General features: G+C 34.5%; 1 protein-coding gene across 1 annotated transcript in view; it reads right to left on the reverse strand.

Annotated features, from left to right (window-relative positions):
- The window catches only part of LOC142321547 (acetylcholine receptor subunit beta-type unc-29-like), a 65,872-nt gene that overhangs the window by 15,643 nt on the left and 33,273 nt on the right, over nt 1-16,956 (reverse strand). The window contains exons 6-8 of the mRNA XM_075359716.1: nt 10,847-11,006; nt 6,922-7,077; nt 2,300-2,472 (exon numbers count right to left, since the gene is read on the reverse strand). Of these exons, the coding sequence (XP_075215831.1) occupies nt 2,300-2,472; nt 6,922-7,077; nt 10,847-11,006 (489 nt within the window). The remainder of the gene's footprint in view (nt 1-2,299; nt 2,473-6,921; nt 7,078-10,846; nt 11,007-16,956) is intronic.

The following is a 16,956-nucleotide window of genomic DNA, read 5'->3' on the forward strand; positions in this document are numbered from 1 at the left end:
GAATGGGCTGTGAACCAAGCCGTATTGTTGAACAATGTTTAGTTTTCAGATGAGGAATATTTTCACCTAAACGGGTTTGTTAAACAAAATGTGCGTTTTTGGGCTTCAAAAATCCACACGTGCTTCATGAAAAGGTAGATCACGCTCCAACGCTATGGGCGGCTATCTCAAGTCATGGGGTAATAGGGCCATTCTTATTTGAATATACTGCTTATTAATGTTGTTCCTCGGCTTCTTGCAAAAGGGTTTCAATTAGAAAACGAGTGGTCCATGCAGGATGGAGCCAGACCGCACACAGCTAATGTTGTTTTAGACTTTCTACATGAAACTTTTAACGCAAATGTCATTTCAAACCGATTTCCTAAACGTTTTGCGTGTGGACAGAACTGGCCCCCAAACAGTCCTGATTTGAATCCGTGTGGTTATTTTCTTTGGGGATTTCTAAACGAAAATATTTTCCCTAAACATCCTCGTACAGTGATAGAGCTGCGAGTGCTGATCATTGAGGCGTGCAGCGAGATAACCGAGGATATGTGTCGTCGAGTTATTAACAACATAGGAGTTTGTGTTGAACTTACTAGACGTGATGGTGATCATAAGGTGAACATAATCTCCAAGTATATAGTAAACACTTTGTATTTTACTTTTTTGTATTGCGATTCAAATATTTGTTAACAAAGCCAAATGTTGAATCATTTCGTGCGCCACTCTGTATTAATTCTATTAAATTGTTTTGGTACACTCGAAATGTGAATATAAAACTGTTTTCCCATTGCTAACATTAATAGCTACTGTTAAAAAAAAATTAAAATCTTGTTTTTAACAGAACGAAACTTTTCATAAATTTCCAAACAAAATTTGGACTGGACATGAATAATATAACCAATAGATTAATAAATTTTAAGATCTTTATTTTTGTTCAAATAGTAGTATAGGCCTGATTTTGTACCCAATCAAGAAGATCCTTTTTTTGACTAAATATATGAATGTCGTTCAATAATTAAAAACAAATTTGAACAACGGAAAAATATTTAATAAAATAAATTGAAACAATCTGACGTTCAAGTCAGCACCCGTAACATAAAATATACCACTTTTTCGAATTTCCATTATTGTAACCGCTTTAGTTTTTTTTTTTTTTGAAAATGTCAACTCCACTTAAAACTTGTAGGCCAACTATTAAAAAAAGCGTGTTATAATAAAATTTGTGTTTTCTGAAAGTGTAAAACAGGACACGAATGTTGAAATAGTATGGTAAAAAGTGTATTAAGTTGCAAATTTTTGTAAGTGGATCGAACAGTTTAAATCTGGTAGTAAAAGTGTCGCCGATTTTCGTCGTAGGGAAGAATGATGGAAGTTTGGGCTAATCTTTTCCAAAATCTCATTATGATCTTTTTCGTAAAGACAAATGCCTAAAAATGTGATAAAATTTGTAGTGCAAATATCTGCACATCATTCCATTTCCATGATAACCTGAAATAAATTGTTCAAGATGGGTTCTGAGACAGTCGACTCAAATCGTAAAGAAATCCGAATTCACATTTGTATAAAACTTAAACAACGGTTTTTAGAGAATATTAATGTTTTATTACACAATAGCTAATGATAAAAGTTGGAGTCGCCATTTTTAAGCCGGAACCCAAATGTCTAAGTATGGAATAGAAACATCCGAGTTCGCCTGCCAGGAAAATACTCAAAACCGACGGCGGAAAAGGAATGCTAAAGGTGTTTTGGGACTATAAAGACCCAATTTATTACAATTATTTGAAGTCAACATACAATCAACAGAGAGAACTATTGTGACATCCTAAAGAATAAAGTGGAACCTGCAGTTCTTCTGCATGGTAATACACATTCTCATACAAAAGACATTAGAAACTGTTCAAAAGTCGGTAAGGAGGTGCTATCACATCCACCTTACAGTCCCGACTTGCACCATTACGTTTTTTGGTTGGTCCTCTCAAAGACTTTGACATTGCACTGAGTTTGGAAATAATGAGCAGATCAAGAACAGTTAAGACAACAATGTGAACAATTCTTTACTACAAGAGTATGAAACCTCACAGAAAGATAGGCCTAATTATATCTAGAGATTATGTTGAAAAGTAGTATTGGTTTCATTGTCATTGAATGAAAAACTTTAATCATTTGTCTAATTATACTTAAAATCAACCTTCATACTTAAAATTCTTTTAAATCATATAGTTTACACCGTATGAGGAACGGTTTAGGCTATTCATCTTATTCTTTTTATAATAAAAAAATAAAAAGGATTTTGTAAGTGAAAAGACATACTTACATTAGGATTCATGTTTAAGAAAAATATTCTTCTGATGACTGGATTCCTAGTTGTCCATGTAGTTACAACAGAAATCCATGAAGGATTATATGATGTTGTGATCATTTTTTTTAATATGATGGTTATTATTAAATGCAGCACAGTCATAAAGAATGATAAAACACTCACCTTTACTAAAAATAGATAAATAAATAATTTAGCATACAAAATATAAATATTTAAATGGGTCTATTTTATTTTTAGATTTAAATGTTAATTGAATAGTATAGTAATTGGTTTTAACGCATTACATTTTTTGATTGTAAATGCTGTAATTAAAGACAATATATCAATAAAACTATAAGTTAGCTTTACCTAGGCTTACCATATTTTTTTGGGTCCAACCCAGAACATATTTTTGAGTCAGTTGTATTTTTCACTAGACATGAGTTTCAGAAATGGGTTTTTTGTTTTAATTACATCATAAAATTCACAAACAAGAAAGTTCTAAAATAATTTTAATATTCAGCAGATGTTTAACAGTTGATACTAAAAATCTACGTCTTTCTGCAGACCAAATGTTCTCCGTAATTGAAAAAACTCTCTCAACTGGAGCACATGTCCCAAGCAAAGTCATTGTAAACCTAAACATTTAAGAAATACTGCAACATGAAATATCAGTCTTTTGAAACACCTTAAAAATTGCTTTCCACTTCTCTTCAATATCTTGTACTTTTTCAGAACTTGAACCAAAACCTACCCTTTGGTTTTGAATTATCTGGTTCAACAATGTACGTTCATCAAATAAGTCATCAGTATTTATGGAATCTTTTATAAGTTCAATAACAACTTGTGCACTCTCTTCTAAATCAGACCAGGCAATTTCAGTTCGTAAATTTATTCACTGAAACTTACTAACTTTATCAAAACTGGTTCTCAACAACTCTAAGGATTGGATTCTAGAATTATAAAAATTGTCTACTCTTGAGAAGAATTTTTGCTCCTGATCATCATTATTTTCTTTTAAGTTAGATAGAAATTCTTTGGCAGAAGGTGGTATAAATTTGTGGGTTTTTCTTTCCTGAAGTTGATAAATTAATTCAGAATATGTCTGAAATGTTTCTGTTGCTGTGATAGAATTAGCTTTCAATTTCAGAACTACGTTATTAAATAACTGTAGGGTACCATTTAAAAATTTCAAAAACAATTCACTTTCTAGATTTTCAAAAAAATCAAATAATAATTTTGGTCATTTGTCGCAGTTTAAAAAGTATGATTTTAGGCCATCGAGAATGGAAAGAATTCTTTCTATTGCAGGTAACAAACTAAAAACCCTTGTTCTGCTATGAGATAATACTTGTTATGAAGATATTGTTATAAAAATTTATAAATATTATCTTCTATGTCCAGGAGTACAGAATTACATGCTGTTTATACTGAATTGTGTACAATGTGGGCTAAACAACCAATTCTTAAAATAAGTCTTCTACATCACATTGAACTTTTCTGAACATATTTTCATTCCCCTTTCTCTTCACACCACCAAAATTACTGTTAGTGTTATCAGAAGTAAAATAAACCAAGTTGGTATTTTTTCACACATTGCAAAAGATACTAAGTCAAAAGGTTAGCAGTTTCACACGATACTAATCGAAATCTAAAAGTTTAACTTAAATTCCCTCCTCCGGGTTGAAGTATCTTACAACAATCGGAACAAGTTTTACTTCACTTCTGTTTGAACTATCCATCGTTACTATTACATAATTAATGTTTTCCAAAGAACGCAATATATCATCAAATATAAATGGCGAAATAACGTTAACAACAATTGCCTCTGTTTTCGTTCTAGCAGATGAAAATTTTGGGTCATATAACTTTTTAACCATTTTAGATGTGTAGTTGATGTTTTGAAACTGAGTTCGTGTCTAGCAGTGTGGTTTAAAAATGTAGCTTCTTTAACAGCATACTTCAGATCACTGTTACTGTTATTCCCATCTTTGGATTTAAGAAAATCTCTTATGTTTGCTGAAACAAACATAGCATTAATATCACTCCTACAATTAGCTATTTTCATGTGGTCTTCAATATCACCCTTTCCTTTATGTACAACAAATAATTCTTCAGTACATGGTATGCAATAAACACTTTAATTGTTACTGTCATTACACAATTTCAATAATTTGTATTCCTGTTGCAGGTTAACATTAAGCACACATTTTCTAATGCCCATTGCCAAACGATGAGATAAAAAACGAATAGAGATAAAATGATCAAAAACGTGTGGACGAGTTAATTCACACGCGAAAACAATACTAACACACTGCCCCTATTGTGTTGCCAGTTGACTAAGTAAAAAGTTTTGGCGAGACGGTAGCCACGCCTCCGTCAAAACGACGTCCCGGCTTGCTCCAAGGTCGGCTGAGAGATGCACGGCCGTAAGAGATTGTTTAAAAACGCGATGTCGGACATATAGGTCTAAAATTAAAAAAAGTCCTCGCCAGTCATAAAATTCTCAAACCTCAGACATTTTTGCAACCCCGGACAGCACTAAAAAACCAGGGCTGTCGGGGCTAGTCCCAGACGTATGGTAAGCCTAGCTTTACCCAAATATGAAAACTACTATTTAAGCTTGATTGGGTAACACCCCATCAAGCTTAAATATTTCATATTTAATATGAAATATTAAATATTTAGATATGGTTAAATATATCATATTTCAGCCCCTGAACTATCAAAACCGAATCAAAATTTACTTTCAGTAAATGCAGTTAAATTTTAATTCTTAAAATTATTTTTTGTATCCAACTTTAAATTCAGATAAAATTGTTGTCTTATGGATTTTAGTAGAATTAACATAGCTAATTGAGCTGATAGTATTTAAATTAATGATATTAATATTTTTCTTGGTGAGAATGTTAAATTTCTGTTTATCTTGTTAGCAGACTTGTAGAACAATCAAACTGATTCAATCAGCAAAGAAATTAAACAATTCTATTTTTCTTTGAGACATTTAAATTATATATAAAGGTCATGTCATTATTATTAATTTATTATGTCTGTGTCTAGTCAATAAAAAAATTAATTATATATCTTCCTAAAAATTCAATAATATTCACAGACATTATTATTCACCTTTAATCACGAACAATTTTCAATTCACACAGAGTTTATTGTATCACAGTTTATTAAAAAAAATACCCTATATCATATCCAAGAAAATACATGCAGTATCAGTTATGCAAATACTAATTATTACATTCTTGTCTTATACACTGAAACCTCAACTATATAATTTAATTAACGAAAACAGAAAAATACAGATTTTGTATTTGCTTTATGAATCTATTTTATATTTGCTAGATGAAATTCTGAAGAAAAACAAATATAAAATGTTACAATTACTCCCATACATACAGATTTAAACCCCATTGAGACGGTGTGCTCTAAAGTAAAAGGTTATTTAGTATAAGCTAATTTGCGGAATTGTTCAGCAAATTTATTTTTATGTATAAGCATTATTATAAGGAATCTCATAATTCCTTTGGAAGATGACAACGAGAGTGAAAGTAACAATAAGGAAACTCATAATTTAGCGATTTGATGGTATTAGGGCATTGTTGAGTTTATAGTGGTTTTATTTATTTCTACTTTTTTTAAAGACTGTAATGACAGTTAATTATAATAATTCGATTCATCAATGGATCATTTTAATATCAAATTAAAAATAAAAATAAGAAGAGTTCTTGATGAGATAACTGTAAATTTATAATATTATTCTATTATAAAATGTATCTATGATAAAGCCCTAATTATGTGTAATGATAATTGAAGTATTAACTTAATCATGTGTCATTTAATTTCTAATGTTAAAACTTAAGTAATTCAATTATAACTAAATTTAAAACTACTTTACTCATAAAATTCCTGTATACATACATTTACCACTACTCCAAACAATCACTGTATAATAAATTAGCAGAAAATTTGTAGTATTATAAATAATGACAGAACAATGCATTACAATAAAAGGATAGTAGAATGCCAAGTTCTGCTGACTCGCTAGTAAGCTTAAAATTTTGGGGTGACACCTGTACCACAGGGTAAAGCAGTGTTTAAAAAGCATAAATATATAGTGTTTTTAGCATTTATGATTTTGTACATTAAACATTTGCTTAATTGTTAATATATTATTATTACAGTGCAAATATGTTAATCATATTGCGACATAAATAACATTATTAAGGTAAATTACCAAAAAAGTAGAGTTAAAAATATTTAGAAAAGCCTTCATATTACAACAGTAAGTGTAACTAGATAGTAGAAACAGATTTCAGATATGTACAAATAAAAAAATAATATTTCACAGAACCTTTGAAATTTTTGTCACCACCATTTCTATCACAAATCTAAATCCAACTTTGATCTTTTAAATAGGAAGATGGTAATGGAATACATGATTTTCATGTAAAATTTGATAAGAAAAATGAGGCTAGATTGATTTTTTCTTTACTTCTGTTATCCACTTGCACTTGCAAAAATCATGCAAAACATGAATGATGGAAAATTCAGAAGAAACTGAAACTTAGCAGAATAATTCAAAGCTATTTCTATCATTTTTCATAAATAATTTTTAAAAAACTTACTTATAAATGGAGTTTTTACATTCCCATGATGAGGTACATGCCTCATCATTGTCTGAAGAAAAAAACAATGAGTTGTTATTAATAAACCTACAATTACTATTCTCTCTGGAGATCTTGGATCCATCCAGAAGACAGCCATTGCAATACCAAGTTGCACTTGAAACAAAAATGATAATTATTATATTGTGCAATAATATATGACCGTGAACAAAAATATAAATGGTTTTATTTCAAAAGAAAGATTAATTATAATATACAAAGAAGGTAACAAAATATGGTTAATTCTTTAACACTTTAAAGTACTTAGACAGAGAAAATGAGATTTATCAATTCTTCCTACCTGGAAAAGGCACAAAATTGTTACACCGTAATTTTTATGTTCCACTATAACTATTTCAGCCATATCTCAGCTCTTTATCAACCAATTTGAAAAATAAGGTATCATTTTATTCATAATAAAAGGCCCAACATTTTATCTAATAAAGTATAATTTCAGTTAAACTAATACTTACGAAACTATTAATAATTAAAAAATTTTAAAAGCTGCAATTTTCAAAGTTAAAATTTCAAACTTATTTATTTTATAGATGTTGAGTACATGAACAGAATTTCTTAATCCATTCTTAAGTTAAATTTTTAATGGAAAAAATCAAAATGGCAGAAAATAAAGTAGGACAGGGAATTTGTCTGCTTGAACATTTTTGTTTATTTGGTTATCCGGAATCAGTCCCTTAAATTTAGTGTTTTCTGGACATTCTTTATATAGAGAACTTAGTACTCTTAATTAAATCTTCAACAGTTAGACATAGAAAAATGAAATTTAGTTAATGCTTTTACCTCAAAATAATCTATTTCTTGGAATGGACCACCACACCACAAGTCCCCTTGAGGAAGAACTCAAAAATGTTAAATGGAAATGGTAGGGTTGTGAAGTGTCATTTTAAGGGAATTGAAAACAAACAAACATTTTGATATAATAAACTTCAGGTTTTGACTACCCTAACCAAAATGGCAATCATTTAATAATTTTCACAGCTGGTTTCAAAAATGAATTGTAGAATACCCATGTAGTGATCTCACCAAAATAGATTGTTTTCAGATAGGAGGAGCATTTACTAAATCTTATTTTTCTATATAAATTTTTCAAGATATTGAGTTACTATATTTTGTTAACATTCTGTATATTAATAACATTCATGTTATTCAAAAAAGAATATTTTTTAAAGCTAATAGGTTTTAAAGCTATTTAATATGTCCTAAATTTGACTTACTGTAGTAATGAATCAGAAATAAAATGAATACAGTTTTTCCCTACAAGTATTCAGTTTGAGCACCTTTCATAATGCAGACACACCAATAGGAGAGTTGATTCCATACTTTAGCAGATGTATGAATTATTGAAAGTAACAGCTGCTTCAATCCTGTGACTTAAATCATTCAGATCAGTAGTTGTGCAGGCACATACACACACAAAATACTTTATAAAACCTTAAAGGAAAAAATCAAATGGGGTCAGATCATGTGACCTTGGAGGACACCGCAAACAAGCTCTGTTATCAGGTCCATACAGCGGTAAGTGAAAAACCATTCAACCAATCCCATAGAGTTATGCCAGTGAAGAGGTGCACCATCTTGAAGCCAAATAAAATTTCATAGTTATCTTTCAGCTGAGGAAAGAGTCATGCACTCAGCACATTCAAATAAGCCCCTCCTGTTTTGCATGCTTCTGCAAAAAAAAATATATGGCCTGTAAACTTGATGTCGGGATATCACACACAAAGTATTTAATTCTGGGGAGTCCCTTTCACATCGTAAGAGTTCAAGGGGATTTTCTGACCCACAGATACAGACATTATGAATTTTAACTTTTCCACAAGATGAAATTTTGAGTCATCACTAAGCAAAATACAATCAACAAAGTCATTATCTTCATGCTGTAACATTCCGATCGTGAAGTCAGCATGCACAGAATAGTCAGTAGGCTACAAAGTCTATTAACAGTTGTACAGGTCCAAGATATATATAAGCGTTTCCTTAAAACATTCCACACTCTCATCTCTGGATCTCTGGCATTGCTAATTCACGGCCGCTCTTTCTAACAGATTTTTTAGGACTACGCAGGAAAAACTCTCTGATTCAATATTTTCTTTAGACACCCTTGTTCATTCGTACTCATCCCTTCAAACAGGAATCTGATCGTTTCAAACCAATTTTGTTGTATACAAATGTTATTGTCACTTAGGACCACAGTTAAACTTTCTTCTGAACAACCATTGAACTGTAATTACAATAAACTATAAAACATTGTTCATAATTATTACAACATAAGCACAAACAAATGCAAAAGATGGAGCCACAAATTTCATGAAAGTGACTCATTTAAACCAAATCCTTTTCTCAATTAATATCCAATATCTGAAATGAAAATTTAGTATCCTTTTTTTGAGTTCTTTCATTAATTTTTTGGATTCAAATATTCTCTTAGTTAATCTATCCTCACGCGTTCATATTAAATGTCTACAAAACATTACTCTTCTCTTTAAGAGATTGTTTTTGTTATAAGTTTGATAGCTTTTCATTTTCAAAATAAATTTCTTTGTTACTTCTTTCTCTATATCACTTTTCTTCTTTTTAGGTCCCAAGAGCTTTCCCAGGATTTTTGATTCTTTCTTTTAACTAATCTCTTTCTCCTATTTTTGTTAAGGATAAAGAAGTGCCTATACTCCACTGAATATAGGCATTGTTTTTTATTATACATATCCTTTATCAGTTGATAAGCTTCTCCCATTTTTCTATCTGATTTTGTTTTAACTACTATTCTTTTCTTTTTGCTTATTTTATTGATAAAGTTCTCTCAACTATGTTGCCAAGTGGACACCAAGTTCATGTGAACTTGGTATGTTTACCAAGTTCAAATAAGTAAGCGATTTAATCATTTTATTAAACATGTCAAGAATGAAAATAGCATTTTTTAACTGCTTCAATTCCTGAACCAATTGCAGAAAAATTATGTAGTTTCAAAGTGTACTTAAGTTAAAAATGGAGTAAAAATCATATACTTCCTTTTTTTATCAATAACTCTGTAATGATTGTTCTCATTTTAGTTATTGCACATTAATTAATTAAGAAAAAAACAAACTTTAAAAGCGGGAAGTGGGAGAAATTATTTTTTTTAATATTCACTGATAAGATTCCTGCTTCAAAGTCATAAGTTAAAAAGTGGAATACAGTCCACTTATGTTTGGAGTAAATATAAATTAACTTTGCTTGATTACTGATAGACTGAGTGTTGAGGCCAATGAAAATATTTAGGGCGATTCATTCTAATATTATTATATTAAACTATTAGTAATATCAACAAAACTTATACTATAGTAAAATATTTATTTACTTATTTATTATCTTTAATTTTTTTTATTAATTCTGAAACCTGGTTTTACTGGAAACAAACAAGACATTCAGAAGTCTCCAGTGGTATGTTACAGTAGAAGTAGTTTAAACTAAACAGACCTTAAAATTTATTGGTTTGTTTACACCAGCTTCAAACACAGATGAAATGGATAACCCAGGAGGGAACTTAAACAAAATGGAACTGGTAATTTCTTAATATACCTCCTATCTCTTGGTTAATCTCTAAACTTTGTTTCTTATATATAAGATATTTAAACCAATCATTGGCTGTTATATATCTACTATTACAGTTTTCTCTAATTTTGTGAAGGTATTAAAAATTCAGTCAAGGATTCAATTTTTACCAAATATTCTAAATGAATTCTGATTCTTCATAAAAGATTTTCATTTTGACATAAAGAAGAACTAAAGGTAGACAATCCAGTTGTTCATGTCAGACAGTTGCTATACCTGATGACTGTGTCTAATTATTAAAAAGTTATTAGTTTAATTAAAATTGAAATAATTCACTCACCTATAATTGGAACAAAACAATAAGCTTTAATTAGTGAATTGCACCTCTGTAATTTGAAATTGATCATCAATTCTTCTTCTTTACTTTTATTGTTAATAAACTTGAAAAACGATAAGTCAGAGAAAACCCATGAAGTTGTTCTTATATCTTCATAACCATACTGAAAAAAATCAGTTACTTTGATTTCTGCTTGTATTACTTCTTGAAATATTTAAATTTATATTCATGTATTAATTTAAAGTAAGGACTGAAACATGGTAAGATGGGGCATTTTTCTCAAATTGAATAAATAATTTCTCATCAGTAAAAGATGATTGGAAAATAGTAACATAAAAGGACATTACCAGCATTTAGTAACCAAATAAATTATTATTATTATTTTTTTTCGAGGTATTTAGGGGCATCGACTACTTTGGTCATTAGCTGCGTCCCACTTCAACAAAAAAAAAAAATTAAAAAAAAAGGGAGGGTTCACAATTTCACATTCTGCTATAACTTCGAACCAAAGTTTACCGCCTAGGCTTTCTTTTCGGCCATTCTTCGAACGGCCTCAACTTCTGATGAGAGTGTGTCTGAGGCCTCGGACATGGCATCTTCTTCTCTTTCTGATGCCAATGACGTTCCCCGGCTTACATCATCGTTGCTATTGAATCTAAACTCGCAAGCAATGCACTTTCGGCGGCTGATGAACTGGATTCAGTCTCTAAGGCTGTGCTTGGGCCGGCTGATATAGAAACTCTCACCGCGGCTGCTCTCTGAGCTTTTGGAGACTCTATGCATACAGTTTTATTATCGTCTGTGTCTGGTGCTTTCTCAATAATGACTTGCACCTCCATTTCGGTAGACCCAGACTTTTCCTGTTCTCTTTGCACAATTTCCTTAGCTTTTTGATTAGAAGACGGAGTGATCTTTTTTCCTTTTCCGGATAGATCAAGATTTTTACTCAATACGTCAATTGGTGGCGTTATAATCGCAGGTTTTGCCGGTTTTTTAAGCTGCGCTGGTACGTGTCTTAAGTCAACGACGTCAGTCCGGGAATGAGCCTTCTCATGTTTACTTTTCTCTGTCCGATGAGTCGACTCAATCTTTGAATCAATGATTCTTTCTATCATTGTCACAAAACTCGGTGCCATCGTATTAAGCAACTGCTTCACATTAATTTTAGATGTGGAAGGAGCAGCAGCTGCTTCTGCATATGTAGTCGACGGTCGAGGTGTTCGTGATTTGACAATTTTCTTCGCTTCAGGGTAACTAACTTTTGAAGCGTTTTAACTTTCTGAATAGCTTTCCAATTTATATATAGGGTAGTTCCTTGAACAATAGTTGTGGTGCCCTTCACAGTTAATGCAGGGTGCAGTTAATGGAGGGTCTTTACATGGATCACCCTCATGTGTTTTCACTCCACATATGGATATTTCCTGCACTTCACATCTAGCTGCAGTGGTCCGAAACGTTGACACTTAAAACATCTCATCGGCTGCGGAATGAATGCCCGTACATCAAGCCGATGGATGCCAGCTCGTTCCTTTTCAGGAAGATTAGGCCTATGTCAAAACATGTGAGGCCGAAGGAAGAATCTCACCATTTCTTCTCATAGTGAGTCTGCGACAATGTGTCACTCCCCGACTAGACATTTCCTGTACTATTTCTTCTTCTGTACAGTTTAGAAGATCACGTCAAACCACAACTCCTATGGATGTGTTAAGGGTGCTATGCGGTTGGACAGAAACCGCAAATTCACCGATCTTCTTCAACGCCTGGACTTTCTGGCTTTGCATATCGTTGATAGTTTCGACATGCAATCCATTAAAAGTCTTTCGGATTTCCTTACCATGACCACCAGCACAATTAGCAATCTCTCTAGCGATTTAGAATGGACTAACCTTTTGGAAGTTACCATTCTCTTTCGTAATGATCAACAATTTTGGTTTCGGAACATTATTTCCAAAAAAAACTCTTCTTAAATCTTTACTGATTTTATCAGCATTTTTTCTAATCTTATCAGACGCCTTACTTTTTTCCTCTTCGCATGTGGCGAATCGGAGGTTTCTAAACGAGGGTGTTTACGTGTTCCCTCTGCCACGTTTGTTTGTTCAAGTGTTTCCATTGGTGTTGATCCCTTCTGTAGGAAGGCTAGCCGACGGGTACACCCCCACTCCAGGGCTACTAACCTTGGAGGTCCGATCCGGTACTCCGGCATACTCCGGGGTACTCCGGCATATGTCCTGGCAGAGAGCGGATGCGCAATCTCTGCACTGACTCCAGACTCCTACTCACCGAAACTTTCAGAGCTCCCATGCACCGACATACATGGACACCATTGTTACATGCTTGTCATCGCAGGGGGCATTTGGACAACGGAAGGGTCTCCGTTACACCTGCAATAACATTGACCCTGGCCGCCAGATCGCCAGCTCTAAATATGGTATGTGTCCACTTCCTAATCAATTAATTGTTCGTATCCTGCAGGTGGCCGAAAAATCCAATCCGTCTGTTGACCTGAAGATGGAAGCAGGTCAAAAAAGTAATATATCCGAGGAATTTACTCGGAGCCCCGTTAGCCAGCTATATGTATTGTACATAAGTACAGCTGTTGCCACCCTGGACGTGGAACGTAAATTTTGTGTTCCGGACGTGGGGATTACCTACCTCAGAGCATTATTATTAATATTATTGTTTTTTTTTTCTTCTTGAAGTTTAGACCATCGACTGCTATGGTCATTAGCCCCTTCCACAACGAAACATAAAAAAGAAAAAAAAAAATTTTATTTCCCTCCAGTACAAAAACTCTAGCGACATAGTCAATATACAAAAACAAAATATCTTTCCTCTCCTGAAAACAGAACTCAGGTGACATAGTGAACGACTAGTCTTGTCAAAAAAAAGCATCTAAAAACACTTGTCAGTGGTTATTGAAAACCCAAAAAACACATGACAAGAGTGTAAAGGCCCTTGTCATTTTAAAATATTTCTAGCAATTTCTTATGAAATTTAGTCAAAAACTCTCAAAACGAAGCTTGTCAGTGATGTAAATTAAAAAATACATCAATAAAATCTTTTAAACGAAAACATGACAAGGTTGTAAAGAGCCCTTATCATTTAACATATAATAATTATATATAATCTCAAATATCTATATTAATTAAAAACTAAATTTTATTTATTTATAAAAATCTCAATGCAGATATTTGATGTTTCTTTCACTTTCTGAAATTTATCGCCTTGGTTATCCTTTAGGCCATCCTTTTTTATTTCTCTTCTTCATTTTCCTGAAGGCCTCGATGTTGAATTCTGCTATGTCTGATACATCGATCCCTCAGTTTCTCCGGTGGAAAACGCCGAAGATCTCCTGCTGCCGGTATCGGATGACATCGGCTCCATTGGCGCAGCCAGAAGCACATCACAGTCAAGACTTGATGTGCCCACGACGAGAACGCGTTGGGCAGCCGAATGTCTCACCCTCTCAGCTAAAGGCCTCTGTGATTTCGGAGGCCCATTTTAGCTTTCCCCTAAGCTTCCTTCTCTAAAATAGGTATTTCTATTTTCGCGGGTCCCGGAGTTGGAATTTTTTCAATCTAAACTTTAGTTTCAGGTTCCTTCATTGGTTTTGGATTTTGAAGAGTCTTAGAATTATTTGTAGGCTTATTTTTCGATGAAGTTAGACGCTGTTGCTTTGGCAAATCTACTTTTGTTTTGAACGACTTTGGGCTGCTATCCCTAAATGTTCGGTTCCTTAATTTCTGATTTAGGATTCTTTCTATCAACGTTATTAGGACTGGTGCTGGTTCTGTTACCACGTCCTTAGGTTTGACGGTGACTGCAGGAGCAGCAGCACAACCTGTGCATAAGTCGTGGTCTTTGGCGTTCTGCTATGCACGATTTTCTTAGCTTCGAAATAACTGACTTTTGTACGGTCTTTACTTCATGTATCGCAATTTCCTCCTTATATTTTGGACAATTCCTTGATATTGCGCTATGTTGTCCATTACAGTTTATACAAATCGGCGGGTCCCTACACGTATAATCCGAGCGCAAGGGATTGTCACACGTGGAAATCTGTTTCCTAGTGCATCTCGCAGCAGTGTATCCGAATTTTTGGCATCCGAAACACCGCAATGGTGTTGGGATGAACGGATCGCACATCAAGCCTACGAAATCTTGCCTTTATTTTCTCCGGACATTTAGGTCTGTTAAATGTTAACGTGTGCGACGCAGAGGGTAAAACTTCTCCGTTTCGTCAATTGTTTAACCGTCGACACGCAATTACATCCTCTGTGCAGTTAAGCAAATCTCTGCACACAACAATTCCTTTAGAGGTATTTAGAGTACCGTGTGGTACAACCACAACATCGAAAAGTCCAATCTTTTTTGCTTTTAATAATCACAACGACTATAAATCGTTAACAGTTTCGACAAATAATCCCGTCACAGTATTTCTTGTATCTTTCACCGGTCCTCCAGCTGCTTCAGTGATGTCACGAGCAATCACGAAGGGGCTGATCTTAGAAACGTCACCATCCTTTTTCTTTATTATTAAATACCTAGGAATAGGTCCTCCACTCTTAGGTCGAAGCATGGTTCGATCCTTCCTTTCAAGTACAATAAACTCCTCCTTATCACTAAACTCCGTTTTCTACCTCCTCTTCGCTACTGAAGAAAGAGGTCCTCCAGAACGAGTGTTTTCAAGTGGGCCCTCTGCCAAGGAAGTTATGGAAGCTGTTGTTTACATAAACCTATGTATCGTCAGTCAATATGTCACAAGGTGCGGGTGGAGAGACAGTTGGGCGTACCCCGGATCAATGATCCTGCCTGGGTTCCCCAAGTCAGCCGTTTCCCACAAATTTAACCCGGGCCGGGGAGTCAGGTACTGCCTGACCCACGACACCGACATCCCAGGGCTCGCACGTAGCAGTAAGGGCTTCGATACCCTTACCCATGGGATAATCCCTGCCAAACGTCGAAGTGACTGACTCATACAGGACGGCGCAAGAATTTGGCAGAGCAAGCTCACAGCAGCCCACCCTCAACCAAACTCCACAACCAAGAAGAGGGATGGGCACTTCCCGTCCGCATTCTGCCCAGCGTCGGCACACAAATCAGGGTTATGCCTCCCACCTCCACAACCGTAACCAGCTCGGGACCGCCAATCCCGTACTCCAGAAGGAGTTCCTGAGCAGGACCATTTCCCCTGTAACCGACTTAAGTAGAGTACTGGTACCGAAGTACCATGTCGTTACCAGCCCCGGACGTGTGCACAGATGTTGTTGCACGGACGTGCGGTTGGATTTATCCGGGGCATTATCATTATTTTTATCAAATAGTTCAGCAATTTTTCACCCATTTTAAAATTGAGAAGTTCACTTAAGAGAAGCAAATTCTATTTACTTTACTGGGGCTCACATGTGTGAATGAAGACGCAGCCACGTTCGAACGAGGTAGTTCAAAGTCGACGATAGATCTTACTTTTATGATAAGTTGATAGATGCTCGAACCGGAGAATCACAAACACGGAAACATTGTCAGATCATCATCATATAACATAAGAGGTAAGACAACGGGTGGGTCACAGAGCCACCCCCAGACCGATAACATCTAAAACTACATTACTACATCTAAAACAGACTAAACACGGTAGGAAGTTTGGTCGGCCCGCTGACCGTTGAAAACATACTTCCAAAGATGCTGTCGGACAGACGCTGATTTAACAGGATAGCTGGGTATATCTCTGAAATTTTGTAACATAAGGAGGTGGAGGCCAGATTGTGAAGGATAGCCCTTCATGTAGTAGCCATTCGCCTGCTTGGATGGGCGGCGGCAATGAAGTGGGGGGACTCCTGATCCCCTGTCCTTCCCAGATCTGGAAAAATGGCTGTGGATGGGGGAACAAGTGGTAACTGAATGATCCGAACCGGTGGGGGGAGCCAGTAATGGTGTCCCCTGATTTGAGTGGACAAACAAAGAAGGTGGTGATATTGCTGGACGTCAGGAATAACTTTAACAGCGTTCTCTAGCAGACGGTTGGGGAGGCCCTGAAACTGAAAGGCGTAAGCGCATACTTCGGGACTGTCCTAGACAACTACCTCCACGAAAGGACTGTAACAGCAAGTGTA

This window comes from Lycorma delicatula, chromosome 3, assembly GCF_047948215.1.
Source record: "Lycorma delicatula isolate Av1 chromosome 3, ASM4794821v1, whole genome shotgun sequence".
NCBI lineage: Eukaryota > Metazoa > Arthropoda > Insecta > Hemiptera > Fulgoridae > Lycorma > Lycorma delicatula.